The sequence below is a fragment of the Haliotis cracherodii genome, unplaced genomic scaffold (assembly GCF_022045235.1).
Source record: "Haliotis cracherodii isolate W230 unplaced genomic scaffold, xgHalCrac1.p SCAF_28, whole genome shotgun sequence".
NCBI lineage: Eukaryota > Metazoa > Mollusca > Gastropoda > Lepetellida > Haliotidae > Haliotis > Haliotis cracherodii.
In genome coordinates this window covers 1,191,437-1,210,353 of record NW_027266284.1, presented here as the reverse complement: position 1 = coordinate 1,210,353, position 18,917 = coordinate 1,191,437, and the positions used below count along the sequence as shown (strand labels likewise).

Sequence of the window (18,917 nt, the reverse complement as noted above, 5' to 3'; positions counted from 1 at the left end):
TTCCATTTATGAACCAACATAACATCATTTTTCAACATGAACACAACTAATTTTCTAGCTTAAAACAACCTTCCTATTCCTCAGTTGTCATCCTAATCACGATCACCAGGTTTAAAAACTAATTGGACATGTGTGTGATGAACTTTATATAAGTGTGTATGACGATGTATTCCACTCTTGCTGAAAGGCAAAAACATGTCCACCAGTGTTTCAGGTTTCACACCTATATCAAGTTCATCCCATTGTCCTTGCAACAAGAGTGGAATAACATTCGAAGACAGTTCATGCGCACTCTTGTTGATTCCATGTGCAGGCAGTGTCAGGCTGGTCATATATGGTACATGATATTGAAACACTGTGTCCTCGACATTTGTAATCCAGAGACATTGCTTATTTTGTATATTTTTCAACTTATCCTGCATTAGTCCTTAATGCATTTACTGCTTGTGGCTGACTTTCACCAGGTGCCTCCACCAGACATTCCAGGCACCTCACATGGATCCTTCTTGGTTTCATACAGATGCTGCAACAGACATTCCAGGCACCCCACATGGATCCTTCTTGGTTCCATACAGATGCTGCAACAGACTATGCCTAGGTTCCCAGCACCTAAGGCTCTTCTGTCCTCAGTACTACCCACGCCGTCTCTCCAAGCGCCTCCACCGACGTCTCTACCGACGTCTCTACAAGCACCTCTACCAGTGTGTGTATAGGTGCCTCTACAGATGTCCTTACAGACACCTAGCTTGGACTTAGGTGGCACCTCTTCAGTCCAGTCAACCTTATCTCACAGGTCTACCTCACCAGGCACCTCATGCCGACGCAGTGGAAGCAAGTCTTCTTGCTCTAGATGCCGCTCTCGAAGCCACTCTCCAGTTGTGCGCTCTATTGATTATCGATCTGCTTCGTCAGAGAATTCCTTTGTCCCGACGTATGAGGGGTCTTTATCGGAGGTCCATTCCCACCTTGGTCTGAACCAGGTTGCGGACAGGCCGGCTGATCATTTAGCTTCGTGGGTAACCTTCCCGGGGGTCAGGCATTGACAAAAAGGACATAGTCTGGTCAGATCCTACATCCGTACCACCTAATCCTGTGATTAAAGACATGATTGCCATGTTAGATGAGTTTGCTTTGCTCTCTCTTACACCCTCATTCAAGGCGGCTAAGTATCAGAAAAAAGACTTTCCTGTCCACAGGGTTAGAATTAGGAGATAAACATACTGTGTATGTGCTGTGCGTTGGTTCCAAATTCAATTTAGTGCGGTTAAATCTACAAGTAACCTAGCTCTACATTGAAAACACATATGTTTATCTCAAATACCATGATTAAATAAAATGCGAACTCTTTGGTGTTAGCAAATATATACTCAGTGAAGCGGCATGGGTTGAGTCCAGTTTTTTGAGTAGGTTATCGATCTGAATTACGGAATCACCGAACAAAAGAAGGCGGTGTATATACTGAAGCAGTTTGTTTACACTTTTATACTTCACTCGAAGATATGGCATTCGTTGAAAGCATATAAGCATGGCAACTTGGTAAGCTAACATGAGGTGGGCATCCCTAAAGAAAACAAAGCAAGCTTTGCAAGGCTTTCGCTCTACATTGCACGTCACCATTATGGCGTCATATCGCTCATTGTGGCGCAAAATATATGACGTCACAGTCGTTTATGGAAAAGCTCCAAAATTCCAAGCTCTCTGTTGTCTCCAAAATGTAAATACATTCCCTTTGTAGATTTCTATCGTGTTTTCTGCACGAAATGTATTGCCACACATCCTTTGAATATTGTAGTAACCCCATCTGTGCATTTTGTAACATGTAATTGTAGATATAATTATTTAAATATGCCTACCAACAATGACTGAAAAGAGTGCTATTCTATGAACATTAGCTTCCGCGGTGATCCAGCCATCAAACCAGCTGTTTCAATCAGAGGTGGTTTATTGTGATTTAAAAGCCTCTGATTGACCAATCAGAATCAAGTAAATTCCAAATTCATGGTAGAATATAATTTATTTAGGCACAAGCAAATTTTTGCTTGTGGTTTCAAAAGTTACAAGCAAAATAAAAAATCAACAAGCAATTATTTTTCTCAACTCAGAACGTTTGAAGTGATGATTAGTTAACCATCCAAAATGAAAAGACAAAATTAACTTTTACACCTTTAATTAACCCACTAGTATATACAAATGTATTTACAATTGTCTCCCAAACAGTGGAGACATGTTGTTTGCTTTTGTTAACAGTTGGTTCTGTTAAATATAAATTCAAGGTCCCTTACTGGGACTAGTTTCCCCTGTTGCCCATCTGACAACAGTCTGACCTGACCAAGATCAGCTTTGAGCCGAGCCCAACAAACATCCCTTACCGGGAATAATGGATATGTTGCCCTTTTGACAACCCAGGCTCAACTGATTAGTGCATGCATTTGGAAGCCACAGCTGGACTTCGAATCACGGATTTCGCGTGCGTTTTTCCGCGAAGCATTTTACGTTTTTGAGTCTTGTTTTTTACTCCAGAAACGGGTGTTCTCCAACCCAACATTCAAAAACAATATCAAAGGATTGCATGATCATGACATATACTGCATATAAATAATGGATGATTATGCATGTTATGACATTCAGATATCAAAGTACTGAAAATCGTGAAATTAATGCGTCTCCAAAAGAATGCAAACGCTGGCCCCCAGCCAAAAATGTGACTCGATATGATTGGGACACCAGCCCTCCTGTCTAGCATGAGTGGATATGTTATCTAAAGAAAATATCCTCTGTCAGGTTTACAAGAGAATTCTCTCCTTAATCCAACCTTACACATCACACATCAAATAGAACTGCTTATTAGCGCTGAGTAGTGTACTTCCGCTATAACAATACATGCGTGCTGGCTCGTGTCGGCCTTTGGCAACTGTGTTGCGTGGGTGACGTCTGTCTGGACTTGCAGGTGTGATCAGTGATGACATAAGTGAGTAGAACCAGCAGTGACAATTCATAGGATGTAATTAGCGTTTGAATGACATTGTTTATATACTTATTACAAGCGCTGCTCATTAAATAGTGATGTGGAATACATAGTTGTTTGTCTTCAGTGTATGTCTAAGTTGGTATTTCTGCTATCCAAAATGTCTTGATGTTGATATAAATGCGATGTTTAATAATGCGAGCCAAGACCACTCGCATTTTTCGCATTTAATTCATGTTCGCTTTAATTTCAAAATTTACATTAATTAAATTACTTTCATAAAACATTTACACCAGTCAACCAGAAGCATTTACTGCTGTGATACCAAGTTCCCAGAGACTCGTGTGTGATAGATGAAATCAACAGTTATCAAAGAAAATATCTGTTTGTAAAACATTTGCTACCATGTTGCTCTTTGCTACCACATATATTTACACCATTTCAAGGTCTACCCCTATTGTTTATACACATGAAAGTTATGTTTATCACATTATTTAAATAATGCATTTACAACTTAATTAAGTTTGTTGTAAATATAAAAAAAAAGTTAGTTAACACATTCATAATGTCCAGATTACAGACCAAGGAAGCGAAACATTTACGCAAATATAAGATTTAATAAAATCCACTTACCTATTTTTATTATTTTCATTGTTTACATAATTTGAAAATTATCTTAACAAATACTATTTTTTATCACCCATTTCCCGATAATAGCGGCTGTCCACTCAGTAACATGAAGAAATACCTCTGTTTTCGAGGCTTCGTATGAATAACACGTTCGTAAAAGTCTGCCATATGACACATCACTGGAAAGCTTGGATAAAATATGTTTCTTATGATGCTTTCTTGCCAAAAATCTGCCGAACAAGGTTCGTGATTGGTCAAAAGTGAGCATGTGATCTAAGTCAGCCAATCAAATTACAGCTATGGTACCGTCCTCATGTCAGAATTTGACGAAAGATTTTTGTTAAATCATGTTATTCTGAACGTATTAAGCAGGAAATTGCAATCTATATTAAAAATATGGAACTTCCTGGATGTATTGTTATAGGTTACAAGCTGTGACAAACATTTTTCATGCATATATTTTTGCATTTAACATCATGTCCGAGCTGAGAAATTGAGGCGATGAAAGCCGAGATTTTATTTGACTTACATTACCCGAGATCGCACGAAAAAATGAAAATAATAACTAAGTTTGACAACTTAAAGATATATTTTTGTTGATTTTAATTATTACTTTGTATAATATATTCAAAGATTTGTTTAAAACATCTTTATATTGCTCTTTGACATGTTCGATGTGGACCTGTTGTCAAGTGTGTGTCCGAGAATTTTATTTTCAATAACATTGCTTTAAATATTGAATAATTTATCAATAATAATGATAAATTGAAATGTTATTCATATTTCAGACATTGTGAAATGTGATAGATTTATTAAATATATAATATAACAGGTAGGTTCCTTAAAATTATATACTATTTTGAAGTCAACCGGCCTACCGTGTCTTGCGACTCAAAAGAAATGACCATAGGTAAATTGAACAAATTATCTATGACAGTTTTTATGGCATTTGATTATGTCTTTGGGGACACATACGTTTAAAACATTCTGCACCAAGGGTATCAACTCACTCTGAGAGACGACCAACCCCGACGTTGTGACCCATAGTAGATGCTTACCCCCCTACTCAACAGCAGCTACTGTGCTCCAACATTGACATACTTGCTGGTCAAAGAGGCCATAGAGATTGTCCACTCCATAGCCTTAACACCAGGTTTCTATTCACCAATATTCCTTGTCCCCATGAAGGACTCAACCAATATCAACGGAAAACATCACCGTTGTCTGGTGCCTCCACAATCCCGGATGACCCACTCCCACAACAAACGTTCCGGTTCTTCCGCCTAGACGATCAATTGAAATTCCAGTTTCAGGTCCAACACATCCCAGGTCGTAGCGACATTCTTGCGACGACCCTCTCCAGACCAGACAAGATAGCTCCCACAGAGTGGAAACTCCTTCTGGATGCCTAGGCTATTGTCTGCCAGAGCCTCAGCCACCCCAACATGGACCTGTTTGCAACCAGCCAGAACTACCAGGTCCGGACCTTCATATCACTGGTACTAGACCCACCGGCATTGGCAGTCATTGCTTTCAATGTCGCCTAGGAAGCATTTAAAGTGTAACAGTTTCCCCGCCAGTACTCCTTCCCAGGGTCCTTCAGAAGATCAGATCGACCTAGAGTTTGGTCGCGCCTTGGTGACTGGCAAAACTCCCAAGACTGGCAAATCTGCTGATCAAACCTCAAAGCAAATGGCTCCATCAGACTCCAGACAGGGCTAGAGGCCGAATTATGTCTCCCCCAGAATGGAAGTGGTGCCTTTTGCTATTTAGAGATTTTTGACATTTTTATTTTTTCTCGTTTCCATGGAGATAACTTGAACATAGACTCTGAATGGGGGTAAGCTTTGTTTCCGGACCATAACTCGGAAACCGTTTAATATTTTTTCGCGAAACTCTGTACACACATTAACCCAGCACTGAAGTGGTGCCTTTTGCTATTTAGAGATTTTTGACATTTTTATTTTTTCTCGTTTCCATGGAGATAAGTTGAACATAGACTCTGAATGGGGGTAAGCTTGGTTTCCGGACCATAATTCGGAAACCGTTTAATATTTTTTTGCGAAACTTTGTATACACATTAACCAAGCACTGAAGTGGTGCCTTTTGCTATTTAGAGATTTTTGACATTTTTATTTTTTCTCGTTTCCATGGAGATAAGTTGAACATAGGCTCTGAATGGGGGTAAGCTTTGTTTCCTGACCATTACTCAGAAACCGTTTAATATTTTTTCGCGAAACTTTGTATACACATTAACCCAGCACTGAAGTGGTGCCCATTAGTTGTTTGAAATTTCTAGGAGTTCTATTTTTGTCTCTGTTATTTAGTAATGGAGGGTGGGAATGAAGAGATGGGGTTTAACGTGAAGTAAACGAATGTATGGGGGTTAGGGGAGTGGGGGGAGACATATGTTTTTACGAGTAAAAACACTTTCTAGTTTCTTCTGTTTTTGTGCCACAAGCGTCATCTGAAGGGTAAGCACCATCACAACCTACCTTGTGTCCCTCAACTCTGTCTTGGCAGTTCAAGAAGATTGGAAATTGACTAAGATCCTGGAACCTCAAGCTTTTCTTTGCTCCTACCGACTGGTAGACCAAAAGACTAAGTTTCGACCCCTAGCTTGGGATCTGAACGTGGTCCTTGCACTAAGAGAGGCACGCCATACTATACCATTCCATGCCATATTATAACCTCACTAAAAAGAGGGTCTTCCTATTGGCTCTAGCTTCAGTGCCGCGAGTATGCAAACTCAATGCACTAGATGTTACATGTGTCTGTTTTGAGCAAGGAGTGCATGGAGTTGTTCATCTTAGGACTGTGCTGTGCTGGGACTTCATAGCCAAGAATCAATTCCCCGGACAGCCCGACAGATCCTTCCTCATTCCGCTCCGGGGCCTGAGGATGAACAGGAAGTCCTGCTATGTCCAGTAAGGGCGCTGCAATGTTTTATTAGATGCTCCAAGAATAGACGCGGACAATGTCACCGCCTCTTCATACTGGTATCGACGACACCACAGGTTGAAGTCAGCCACAACACAATCACCCTCTGCATACAAATGTAAAAAATATTTAGATTTTACTAAATTTCACTTCAAGGTCATAGCTATGACATATTGAAGGTTGAAGAAAAGATATGTGATGTGACACGAGGCATGAGAGAGTCGTGCATCAGGTATATGTTTATCTGCAACATATATATTCATACTTTTTATACAAATTTTAAAGGATTTCTTTTACAAATTGTGCCAGTTTCCTTTGTTCTAATATGCTTTCATTATTTAATAACATATTAAATCAAGTAATATCACACAAGACCTTGTAAAATACTTCTAGTGAATATATAATATACACAAGTTACTGAAAAAAAGACATATTTATAGATTCATCATTCATTCATCAGCAACACACCTTTCATGTTTATTAGTTTGAAGTAGGGCTCAACAAGTGGGTGAAAATTTATACAACAATACAAAATCTCAACATTATGCATCTGGTAAAACCATAGATTTGGCAGATAAGAATTGATTTATTATTTTTGTAAAGACCTATTTGAGCTGATACCAGAACAGTGGAGGTACAGGTTTCTAAAATGTTTGTAAAAATGTGTTTAAAAAAGTGTTAACAAAGACTTCATTCTGTCACCAAGCACAACTGAACCCAACAATAAGCTGAAATCTATAAACATAGGAATATATTACTGATGAACCCTTTTCTTTGTTCCGTATATAAATCTGATTAACTTTAATATGCTCATTATTTCTGCCTTTCTGGCTTCTCAGAAGAGGAGCCGTTTGGGTCATTTGAATTTGTTGTAATGGAATATTGTGAGAAGAGGATCTTGTAACAGGCATGTGCAAGCTATTATGGATCTGTTGTTCAAAACCTTCCAAATGGCTTGCTGGTTTTTGTGGGGAATTACAGCAAAGAGCCAGAGTCACAAGCGACTAATTACAATTCTATTTACAAGAACAGAACAAAATCTTAAATATAGCTGGGGATGCCAAAGAGAGTCTGTACAATCCTCTGGACCATGGGTGAGAGGTCTCCATAGTCTGAGCGTCAAACCCCTACTGCATAACATCTTGCTTCTGTATGTATGTAACTAAAATTAGAACAATAAAAGGAATATGTTAAGACACAATGGCGTGTGGGCTTTTGTCTTATTGAATAGTATGTCTGGGAGATGGGTTCTTGTTACCTTAGGCTAGTAATTATCTAAAAGTTATTACTAATATTTTGTATCTGCATTTCCCCTGGCTCCTAATATATATTACTTGCCGTTCTATAATTATATGATTTTTTTTTAAAATGTTACACCATGATAACTTATAAAAGCACTTGCTGTGGATAAAACTTAGTATAAATGTTACACCATGATAGTTCAAAAAGATGGCTGTGGCATAGTAAATGTTGAGATTTACATTTGGCTCTTGTTAGGTGAGCTGAAGTAAGTCACTGGTACCAACATACTGCAGCACCACGGCACAGAATCAGTCAGGGTGCTATGACCATACACTCATGAGAGGTTAATAACATACTGGAGCCAGAAAGTATAATCTAATGAATCCCTGCACATGGACATTGAATGAACAATAGACAATCAAATAGCAAAATATGCACACCAGTAAAAAGGTGCAACATCTACAATACAAAAGAGAATTTCCTTAGAATGCCTTCTTTATCTTCTTATTATACAAAAATAGAATTACACATATCTGTTGGGTTTGTATCCATGTCAAGGTGTACATTACCATAGGAATTCTTGCCGTTCTGACAAAATAAATTTTCTTTGTTTTGCAGGTCTGATTGTGACAGTATGTAGCGCTCTTATTCCAGATGAGGTGAGTTAGATAATTAAGTGAATAGTGTAAGCACACACCGTTGAATAGAAATCAAGCATGACATTGCCTGTGTATGGGGAAAGTGTCTTCCTCTGGTTCATATGTGACTGAACAATTATTATCTGGTCTTGTCTTATGGTATTTGTTTTGCCAGATCAGTTTTACATGAATCAAAGTTAGTCACTGTCATATCTTTGCTTTTGCACATTTGAGTTTCCACATGTTCATGCGAGCTTAACTGTGCCATGTACAGTTGGGTGGTTTGATGAAACTTACATTTTGTGTATAAGATCCCAGCAATGGTGTCTCCAATACATGTTCACATAATTCAATTTTAAAATGTACCCATTTAATCATTATGAAATTTGATTTGAAGTAAGTACGAGGGGTGACTGAAAAGTTCTGAGCCTAACTGCAAAGGATATAGAGTACGCCCTTAACCGTTTGCATGTATAAAGTGCAATATTTTCCCTGCCTACAGGCTGCACTTGAACCAAATACACAACCAGGCAGCATATGTCTACAAGATGTCATCCCACTTGATCGAATTTTTAAACCCAAAGTACCAAAAATCAATTAAGTCACATGGCATCCATAGTGACATCTTGTTATTTAGGTCTTGTGGGAATGGGTTGTTAAATGGGCTAAGTCAATTCATTCGCATTTGAGGGGTGATCAGGTTCAAAATCAATTCAAAGAGCAAACTTTCATGCTTGAAGAGAATTGCAAACTTTGTTTGATAGTTTATTACATGATATGTACATGTACAACAATAAGAATATCAATTCATATCAACAAATAAATATATAAATATCAATGATTAATACCATTGTCACCACAATTATGACTTGTAACCAGGGGTCCGGAAATCGTCATATGCGCCGGACATGTCCGATTGGGAATTTCAAATGTCCGGTTTAAAATATTGCTTACCGAACATTTAAATCTTTCTGTCCAGACATTTTAAAAAGTATTGTCCGGACATTCTTAAATTTTGACCGGACATGATCAACAGTTTCTGTCTGCAGTTGTAACACAATGAAGATTATCTACACTGAAAGAAAAAAAAATAGGACTCAAAGGTCAAATGATAAACTACATCCAAGACTTCCTAAACAATTGTAAAATAACCACGGGTATAGACCAAACGCTATCGGACCAATGTCCCCTAGAAAATGGCACTCCCCAGGGCAGTATCCTCAGCCCCACACTCTTCAATATAATGATAAATGATCTATTCGAGGGCCTATCCCCTAAAATAAACACATCTAAATTCGCGGATGATGGAGCCCTCTGGATCCGCACAAAAAGCATTAAAATGGCCCAAAACCTGCTTCAAAAATCTCTAAACAAAATACAGCAATGGGCTGACAAATGGGGCTTCTTCCTTAACTCGGAAAAAACTACAGGAATAGTATTTAAACACAAAAACATGAAACCCGCCTCCCCAAAACTCCAGCTAAACAACAAACCAATCCAATTCCTAAAACAAACCAAATTCTTAGGACTAATTTTCGATGAACATCTCTCCTGGGACGCTCACATAAATGATCTACTAACTAAATGTAGCAAAGATCTAAATACGCTAAGATGCCTCACTGGCTCAAACTGGGGGGCCTCCAAAGACACCCTCCTCTCACTCTATATATCACTAATTAGATCTAAAATAGACTACGGATGTGCCTTATACGACACCCTAAACCAATCCCTAAGCAAAAAACTAGACTCAATCCAATATCAGGCTCTCAAACTAATAACACGCACTCAACATGGCACCTCCTACACTTCACTCCAGGCCTTAACAGGAGAAATGCCACTAAGTCTACGTAGGGAACAATTAACCCTAAATTTCTGGTCCGCGTCTCAATCCAACCCCCTAATTCAAAGCCTAATAAACAAAAATATAAGCCCAAAAAACCAAGCCCAAGCTCGAAAACACCCTCTACTTACTTCAATATCCCAAAGAATAACCAATTACTTAAATGAACACCAAATAAACAATCTTAAACAAAACTGTAAAAAATCAAATATCCTCACCCCAAAACTTAAAACACCTAAAATAGACATAACACTAGCTAGCACAATAAAAAAAAACCCCGACCCAAACATAGCCCAAACCACCACACTAGCATACATACATAAAAATTGGCCAAATTGGTGTCACATTTACACAGACGGATCCTCAGATCCAATCTCCAAACACACAGGTTTCGGAGTCCACATCACACAACCAACTAAAGCCACACAATCCTACCGACTCCCAAACAATCAATCAATATTCACGGCCGAACTAATGGGCATGGCCTCAGCCCTTCATAATCAACAATCTAAAAAACAACAAAGAATCCTAATACTTACCGACTCGCTCAGTGGACTACAAGCCCTCCAAAATAAAAACACTAAAAACCGCCCTCAACTAATAAATCAGATACTAAAAAGCTCAAACGATTTAACTAAGGCAGGCAAACAAATAGTATTCATTTGGATCCCCGCCCACGTAGGAATATACGGCAATGAAAACGCTGATAAAGCAGCTAAACTATCCCTTAAAATCCCAGAAATAAGCTTAAACCAACCCATCTCCAAAACAGAAATTAAAAGTGATAACAAACAAAAAATCACCAAAAAATGGCATAACCTATATCAAAACTCAAATAGCCAAATCAAAAAGGTTCTTAAAAAAACCCTAACCAAACCAAAAATTCTACATCCGTCCAAAAAAATCGACAGAGTAATTACTAAACTCCAAACAGGACATACCAACCTAAATAACCACCTCAAAATAATAAGAAAACATGCAACAGGAACCTGCCCACATTGCAAACAACAAGAAACCCCAGAACACGCACTCATACACTGCACCCACTACCTAACACACCGAACTACACTGCAAACCACCTTAAATCTAAATAAGGCTCTTACTCTAGAAGCAATCCTAAACCCACAAAATAAAATAGAAAAATTCAAAGCCTTAGGCATATACTTAATCAAAACAGGACCAATAAATCACATTTAAAACCCCAATAAACTACCAAAACCAGACCACATAATCAAACTAACAAACTTCCATTCTCAGGTCCCTTAGTTCGTTCAAAATTACCAAAATTCTATATAAGCAACCACTAAAACACCCTTACTGGATTGCCAAACAACTTTTCCCCCTTTTCGGAAACACATTAAATGGCTTGGCCGGGCCTGTGTGCGAAATACGCTGAAGTCGGAAAGCGCACGTAAAATCTCCAATATAAGTAAGTAGTAAGTCGATGTACCTCATTATCCTCATAATTCACACTCTCACATTCACACTCTGCTGGGCCAATCTCACCTCAGCTTTTGACTGTTCACGTTTGATTAGTCTAACAAAGTCAAATATGTTTGGATGGCATTTGGAGATTGAATGAAGCTTGTACTGCCAAACCCTCTACGTTGTTGTTCCTACTGTGCCCATTATTGGCAAAATGGTTTCAGTTACGTTTGTCCCACACTGCGACCTCCACCCAGGTCATTCACTCCATGAATCGAGTAACAGCTTCTTCTCGAAGACTGTAACTATGGCATCCAACAACGCTTTGTCTTCCTGGTCCAGTGGAACAAGAGGAAGGGCCTTCGCTCTAGCTGCTAGTTTGCGTAACTCTGGGTCCTCCTTGTATACAAGTCCTAAATGTTGCATCCTTCTCCATATTGTGAGAAATAGCATCCGCGGATCTGTACTCTGTCGAACACAGCAGATGCAGCATGTGCAGCAGCCTTCTGAAACACTTGTGGTTGGAGAAGTAGACAGTGTTGCTCTGCTTCTTGTTGAATCAGCTCAAATGTCCTGGTGTTGTTCGCCTTGGTCTTGTTTCAGGGCAGACAGTAAACAAGTTGGTACATTAATTTTAGTCCTTGTATCTTGGTGTGGAGGGTGTAGACTTGCAGAAAGAGTTTGGAAGAGGAATAGTATGTTCCATCAGCTTATACTACATCAGCATCGCAGAAGTGTTCAAGGTTTTCTCTTGTGGTGAAGAGGAGAATCTTTTAGTTGTTGTCGCCCTCCAGTTCAATAGACTGTCTTGTCTTAGGTAGCTTTGGACAAGTTTTTTGCCTCTCTCTACATCAGGGATTGCATTGGTATCAGATCAGCATTCTTCCTTTGGACGGACAGCTCATCATCAGTGATGGTAGGGATGGGCATAGTCTGTTCTCGACCTCTACTGTAGTGTCGCCTTGAACACATCTACATCATCGATGAGGGGTAGAAGTTCATGGTTGTGTGCGGTAGGTCCAACTTTCAGCAGAAGATTATTGGAGGTCTGGATTGTTCCTCAGCAGTGCTGAACTGTGCATCTCCAATATGTTGTGTCATCTTTCTGCCTGTTATCCTTGAACTTTTTGCTAGCTTGGAAAGCAGAGCTACCTCCGCGTATATTCAGTAAATATCTGACAGCAGCAAGTGCTTTCACCATTGTGACAATGATATGACCATGACTCTTGTTGTTGTTGCTTTAGGTGATTAAGAGGTCGCCCTCTGCTGTAGCTGACCTGCCCCTCTTTGGGAATCGTGTGTGAGTAGGGTACACATGTCTATTGTGAGTTTTTAGTATTTATTATATTTAGGGCTCCAAGCCGAAAGGCTGTAGAGCCCTATTGTAATCGTTCGATTTATTATCATTATTTATTATTATTATTATTTATTATTCCGCCGATTTCTGTACCAGGCCTACCAAAATAACCACTGTCCTGATTGTGTTCAAATTTTGTATGTGTATGTGGACCGTTGGGTACTAGTGCCCGCCAAAAATCCAAGGCCATAGGCCCAAAGGCCAAGGGCACATAACTGAAAAACAAGTATTTTTTGACGATATATTTTGCCCTGCTGCTCCACAACCGTTTGTCCGTTTACTTTCAAACCTTGCATGTATCTGCTGCTTCACTTCTTTGATATTTTTTGTTCTTTGACTTTGGTCATTGATCACGTGTTTTGGCAGCCATATTGGATTCAAGGTTTTCACAGGGTTTTTTGGGCACCTGTCTTCAAATACTATCTCCTCTGAATCCACTGCATGAAATGCATTCAAACTTTCTGAGAATTGTCTCCATACAGAACACAACAAATTAGCATAGCCATTTTTCGATATCTTTTTCAGTTGCGGCCATATTGGATTTTGATTTTGATAAAAAAATTCACCGAAATTTTACTTTAAAGATCATATTTTGTAAGGTTCTCCACAGAAATTGAAAGTTTGCATGAAGTTTTGATACTATATGTACCTCATTTTTTTCTGGGTTGCATACTGAAAGCACCACCGCTTGGTGGTATTACTTGATTTAAGTAAAAAATATTGAGTACAAATTGACTTGAGTACAAATACTGAAGGAAGCGCCTCATAAATCTACTATAAACCCCCATTCACTGGCTTTGCCGATACTAAAGCGTTCTCCACTTCTTGTTCAATATTATGTGTACTACCCTTGACGACCTGAGTTAGAATTGGCCTTTTTCAACCGATGCTTGTCTTAAGAGGCAACTACATGTATGCTTGTCACAGGAGGCGACTAATCGGATCGGGTGGTCAGACTTGCTGACTTGATTCTTCATTTCTCAATTGCCAATTACTACGGTACCTTATTTTTGATGGCGTTGTTAAAAGCAAACCATTTGCGGATTAGAATATGGGCAACTGTGGCACACGCCAATTTGGTAGCGGCAATGTCCTGCAAACAGTGACTATCATTTGACGGAGTTGGTACAACCAAACCATGTGCGGATTCGAACATGGTCGAAGTCAAACTTGGGTTAAGAATACACTGGGACACATGTCATGATGTTTCACAAGCGGTTTATTACATTTATCGGCATTGGTACAACAAAACCATTCGGGGATTCGAACATGGTCGAAGTCAAACATGGGTTAAGAACACACTGGGACACTTGTGGTGATGTCTCACAAACGGTTCATTACATTTGATAGCGTTGGTACAAGCAAACCATATGCGGATTCGAACATGGTCGAAGTCAAACATAGGTTAAGAACACACTGGGACACGTGTGGTGATGTCTCACAAGCGGTTCCTTACATTTGATGGCGTTGGTACAAGCAAACCATTTGAGGATTCGAACATTGTCGAAGTTGGAAATTGGTTAAAACATCCTGGGACACCCAGGCACATGTCAGTTTAGTAGTGGTGATGTCTCACAAGAGGTTCCTTACATTTGATGGCGTTGGTACAGGTAAACCCTTTGAGGATTCGAATATGAACGAGGTCGGAAACAAGTTTAGCACTTTATCTCAGCAATGCGACAGGAACCCGGGGCCCGGACAAACGCAGAACGCTAATCCGTTTGACTGGAGCCCAATTGACAAAGAAGTTACAGCCTGTTAAAGAGTCACCAAGCCGAAAGGCTAAAGAGCCCCAGTGTTATCGTTTGATTTAATATTATTATTATTCCGCCGATTTTTGTATCGGAGCTAGCAAAATAACCACTGGCTCGATTTTGTTCAAATTTTGTGTGTGTATGAAGACCGTTGGGTACTAGTGCCCGCCAAACACCCAAGGCCGTAGGCCCGAAGGCCAAGGGCAGATAACTAAAAATCAAGACTTTTTTAAAGATGTATTTCGCCCTTTTGCTCCGCAACCGCTTATCTGATTACTTTGAAAACTTGCATGTATCTGCTGCTTGAGCTGCTTGACATTTTTTGTTCTTTTACTTTGGTCATTGGTCACTTGGTTTGGCAGCCATATTAGATTCAAGGTTTTCACAGTGTATTTTGGGTACCTGTGTTCAAACGCAAACAACTCCGAGTCCACTGCATGAAATGCTTCCAAATTTTCGGAGAATTGTCTCCACACACAACACAGCAAACTCTAATAGCCGTTTTTGGATATCTATTTTAGTTGCGGTTGTATTGGATTTTGATTTTGATAAAAAAAATTACCGACATTTTACTTTAACGATCAAATCTTGTTATCTTGTTGACAGAAACTATTGCAAGTTTACATGAAGTTAGTGTATCATATGCATCTTATTTTCTGTTCTTGGGTGCATGGAAAAAGTAACAACACTTGGTGGTAATATTTGATTAAAATTTGGGACACCCCTTGAACACGCCAATATCCTGCAAACGGTGACTATCTTTTGACAGAGTTGGTACAAACAAACCCTTTGAGGATTCGAACATGTTTGATGTCGGAAATGGGTTTAGAACAGACTTAGTACACGCCAATTTCGTAGCGGCAATACCCTGCAAGTTGTGCCTACATTTGACGGATTTGGTACAAGGAAACCCTTTAAGGATTCGAACATGGACGTTTGTGCACAGTGTAACTTGGAGCCCGCCATTGCTGCTTTGCAACTATATTCTGTTTTTGTATTGATAGGATTTTATTTTTATTTTTATTTTTTATATGATTTCATTTTTTTATCTTATGCTGCTTTGTGTATATATACATACATTTATACTGTTTTATTTATAAATCCTTACTTCTCAGTTCAATGGAGAAGGAAATAAAAATTCTTAATTCTAGTCAAAGAGTTGGGGCACTGTAGTTGTCCAGCGTAAAATAAATTCATATGAAAGGTTTATTTAAGTTTTCAATTTAACCTGCTTAAGCTGAGTAGAGTTGATTAATTTAGCATTCCCTGAAATTAGCCCTTTATCCCCAATTGAGTCTCATGTGGCCTCTTCCAAAGTATCGATACACCTCAGTGTACTTGTGCTTTAGATCATCTGGGATCAGATATACTCTTGTGTTTATAAATCATCTGGGAATAGTTTAGTTCATAAATTAGATTATGAGGGCCAAATCCTGCAGGCCTCAAAGTGAATAAATATTCTCAGTTGATGAAAATGGACAAAATTGCCTACAGGCAATGACTCCAACAGCCATCCATGCAGACATGGTGTCAACTTAAGGGTATGATGGTCCTTCCTTGCCACTGTTGAGGGGCAGTTAGCAGAGTAAAGAGAGGAAGAGAGCCTTGACGACAATCCAAGATGAGGAAGACCTTCAACTTCCACTACAATAGAAAATGTTGATAATTAGATGAGATGATTATGGATGATCAATGACTCACTACACATCACATGACTAATACACTATGCATCTCTTACTAGAGAGTTGAAAACATTCTGAGGATTGAACTGGCCATGACAAAGGTTTCAGCATGCTGGGTTCTAAGGCTTCTGACACATGTTTAGAAACTTTCCAGGTTCTCTCATGAGCTTTGAAGCAGACTCAGCTCATATTTTGTATGATTTGTAACCATGGATGATTCTTGAGTTCACCACTTTCATCCAGAGACAAAACAACAAACAGAGTGGAAACATCTAACATCTCCTCAGAAGAAGAAGGCAAGGTCTGTTCCATCAGCTGACAAGATTTTCTGGGATACCAGAGGAATCCCACTTGTGGGCTATATCCTAAAAGGTCAAACCACTATTGGCCAATATTATGCTTTCTTATAATCTGCTTAGGCAACTGTGTGAGAATATCAAGGCTAAATGTTGAAAACTCACTGAGGGTGTTTTTCACCAAGGATAATGCACCTGTGCATAAGCCAGATTTCCACCTCTTCCCAAACTTGAAGAAGAAATATCTGGCAAGCATTTTGCAGGTAATGATTACCTGATTTCTTTTGGCCCTCTGACGTTATCTTCAGGTGTCTCAGCAACATCGCAAGCAGCGCCAGAGGCTGTTCATCCCTCTTTCCAGCCGTAGCTCTGCAGAGATCTCTCGTAATAGAGTCTCCTTTTGGCTTCGTTCTGTTATCCTGAGGGCTTATCGTCGTGCTGACTTACAACCACCTACAGCCTCCAATCCACACGAGATCCTTGCCCTGTCTTCTTCGCTGGCCCTCCATGCTTGAACGTCTCCGTCCGATCAATCATGGAGGGGTGCTTCTTGTCATCTACTTCTGTCCTCGCCAGCCATTATCTTCGCAACATATCGATGGAAGACGTCGAGGGTACGCATAGCTTTGGCCCACTTGTCCTTGCCCAGTAGCTGACCCCCGCCGCCATTGACCGTGCCCGTGCCGATGCCGATGCCGATGCCGAGGAACATGGCTGTCTGCGGCCCCACTGGCCCCGCCGACGCCTATTGACAAGGTAGGACCATCCCTTGTACTGTTCCTCTTGAGTTGCTGGGTACTGTTCTGTCGGTACCTTGTAAAGTTTTGGTCCCGTGTTTCCACCTCTTTTTTGAGCCTGTCACGGAATACCTTACTTTTACCCTCTGTCAAGCATTGTTCTCTCTACCATTCAGACCACCATTCTGTTCCGAGAGGGCTTGACTGCATCTTGCCTGCCGTCCCGGGAGCCGTTACTTGCTGACGCCTGCTGAGCTTCCTGCCGGACGTTTTTTTTTTGTGCTTCTTCAGTGTGCCTGGCGCTTTTCACGATAAGCCCGCCTTCCATATATCGAATATAGCACTGTGTAGCGTCAGGTAAGGTAAAACATGAGCATTTCTGATTAAATGCAATGTTTGTATACTTACCTGACACTACACCTATAGGCCCACCCGTCCTCCTCCGCCTTACTGTTGGCGCCACTGTGTACTCTACGTCTGATGTCATCCACTGAAGAATATGAGGAGTAGGGCCCAAGGGGGATAACTCGTGGATACCTGGGCACGGACTGTAGTCTGTCTGAACCTGTCTCTTCGTTCCAGTACTGTCTGTTTGTATAAGGTAGGGAAGCTTAATCTTTGTTTAGCGTCAGGTAAGCATAATGACATTGCATTTAATCAGAAATACACATGTTTGACATTTTTCAGAAATATATTTGTTGATTTTATTTTTTACTTTTAATAACAATTTGCTTGAAACATCTTTTATTGCTCTTTGACATGTTCTATTTAGAGCAGTTGTTGAAGCATGTGAACGGGTAGGTTCATGAAGCAATATATTATTTTGATGTGACTACAGTGTGGCCGGTACACCGGCCTGTGGTGTTGAAAGAGTTATTGAGCAGAGTACTCTGAAGCTGGACCCTGTTTCACCAATCAATCTCAGTGTTATGATTCACTTACCAGGGCCTGCTGAATTATAAAACTATCAGTCAGAGAACAAATCTGTCGGCCTCGGGCCTATCGGCCGATGTCTATTTCAAACAGTGCCTTTACACAAGTTGGATCCAGGCACTCCATCATCACTGGCAGAAGTGTGTGGACCTCAGCAGGGATTATTTTGAAAAATAATTACCAACTCCATCAACACATTATTTGCTTATGCTCAGAAATTTTCTCCCTCCTCTCATTTTTCACAATTTTCGGTATTTAATTGTGAATCTATAACTAGCTTATCAGAGGATTTGGACATAGCCTGCAGCTGTGGCAATAACTAGATCTTGGTTTCTCGTGTGATTCAATAAATGTTTGATAATTTTTCAATCTTTGTAAAACAAGTGATTTTAACCATCTACATGGATGTATCAATGTGTGTAGTTTCATGAACATCAGTGAGGATGTCCCTACATACATCCAATAACGTTGAACTACT

The 18,917-nt window shown here is 39.8% G+C and overlaps 1 protein-coding gene across 2 annotated transcripts in view; it reads left to right on the top strand.

Moving 5' to 3' along the window:
• LOC139473358 (autophagy-related protein 9A-like) overlaps positions 1 to 18,917 on the top strand; it is a 314,783-nt gene that overhangs the window by 184,001 nt on the left and 111,865 nt on the right. For both annotated transcript variants that reach the window (XM_071255894.1, XM_071255893.1), the window contains one exon: positions 8,396 to 8,436. In XM_071255894.1, the coding sequence (XP_071111995.1) occupies positions 8,396 to 8,436 (41 nt within the window). The remainder of the gene's footprint in view (positions 1 to 8,395; positions 8,437 to 18,917) is intronic.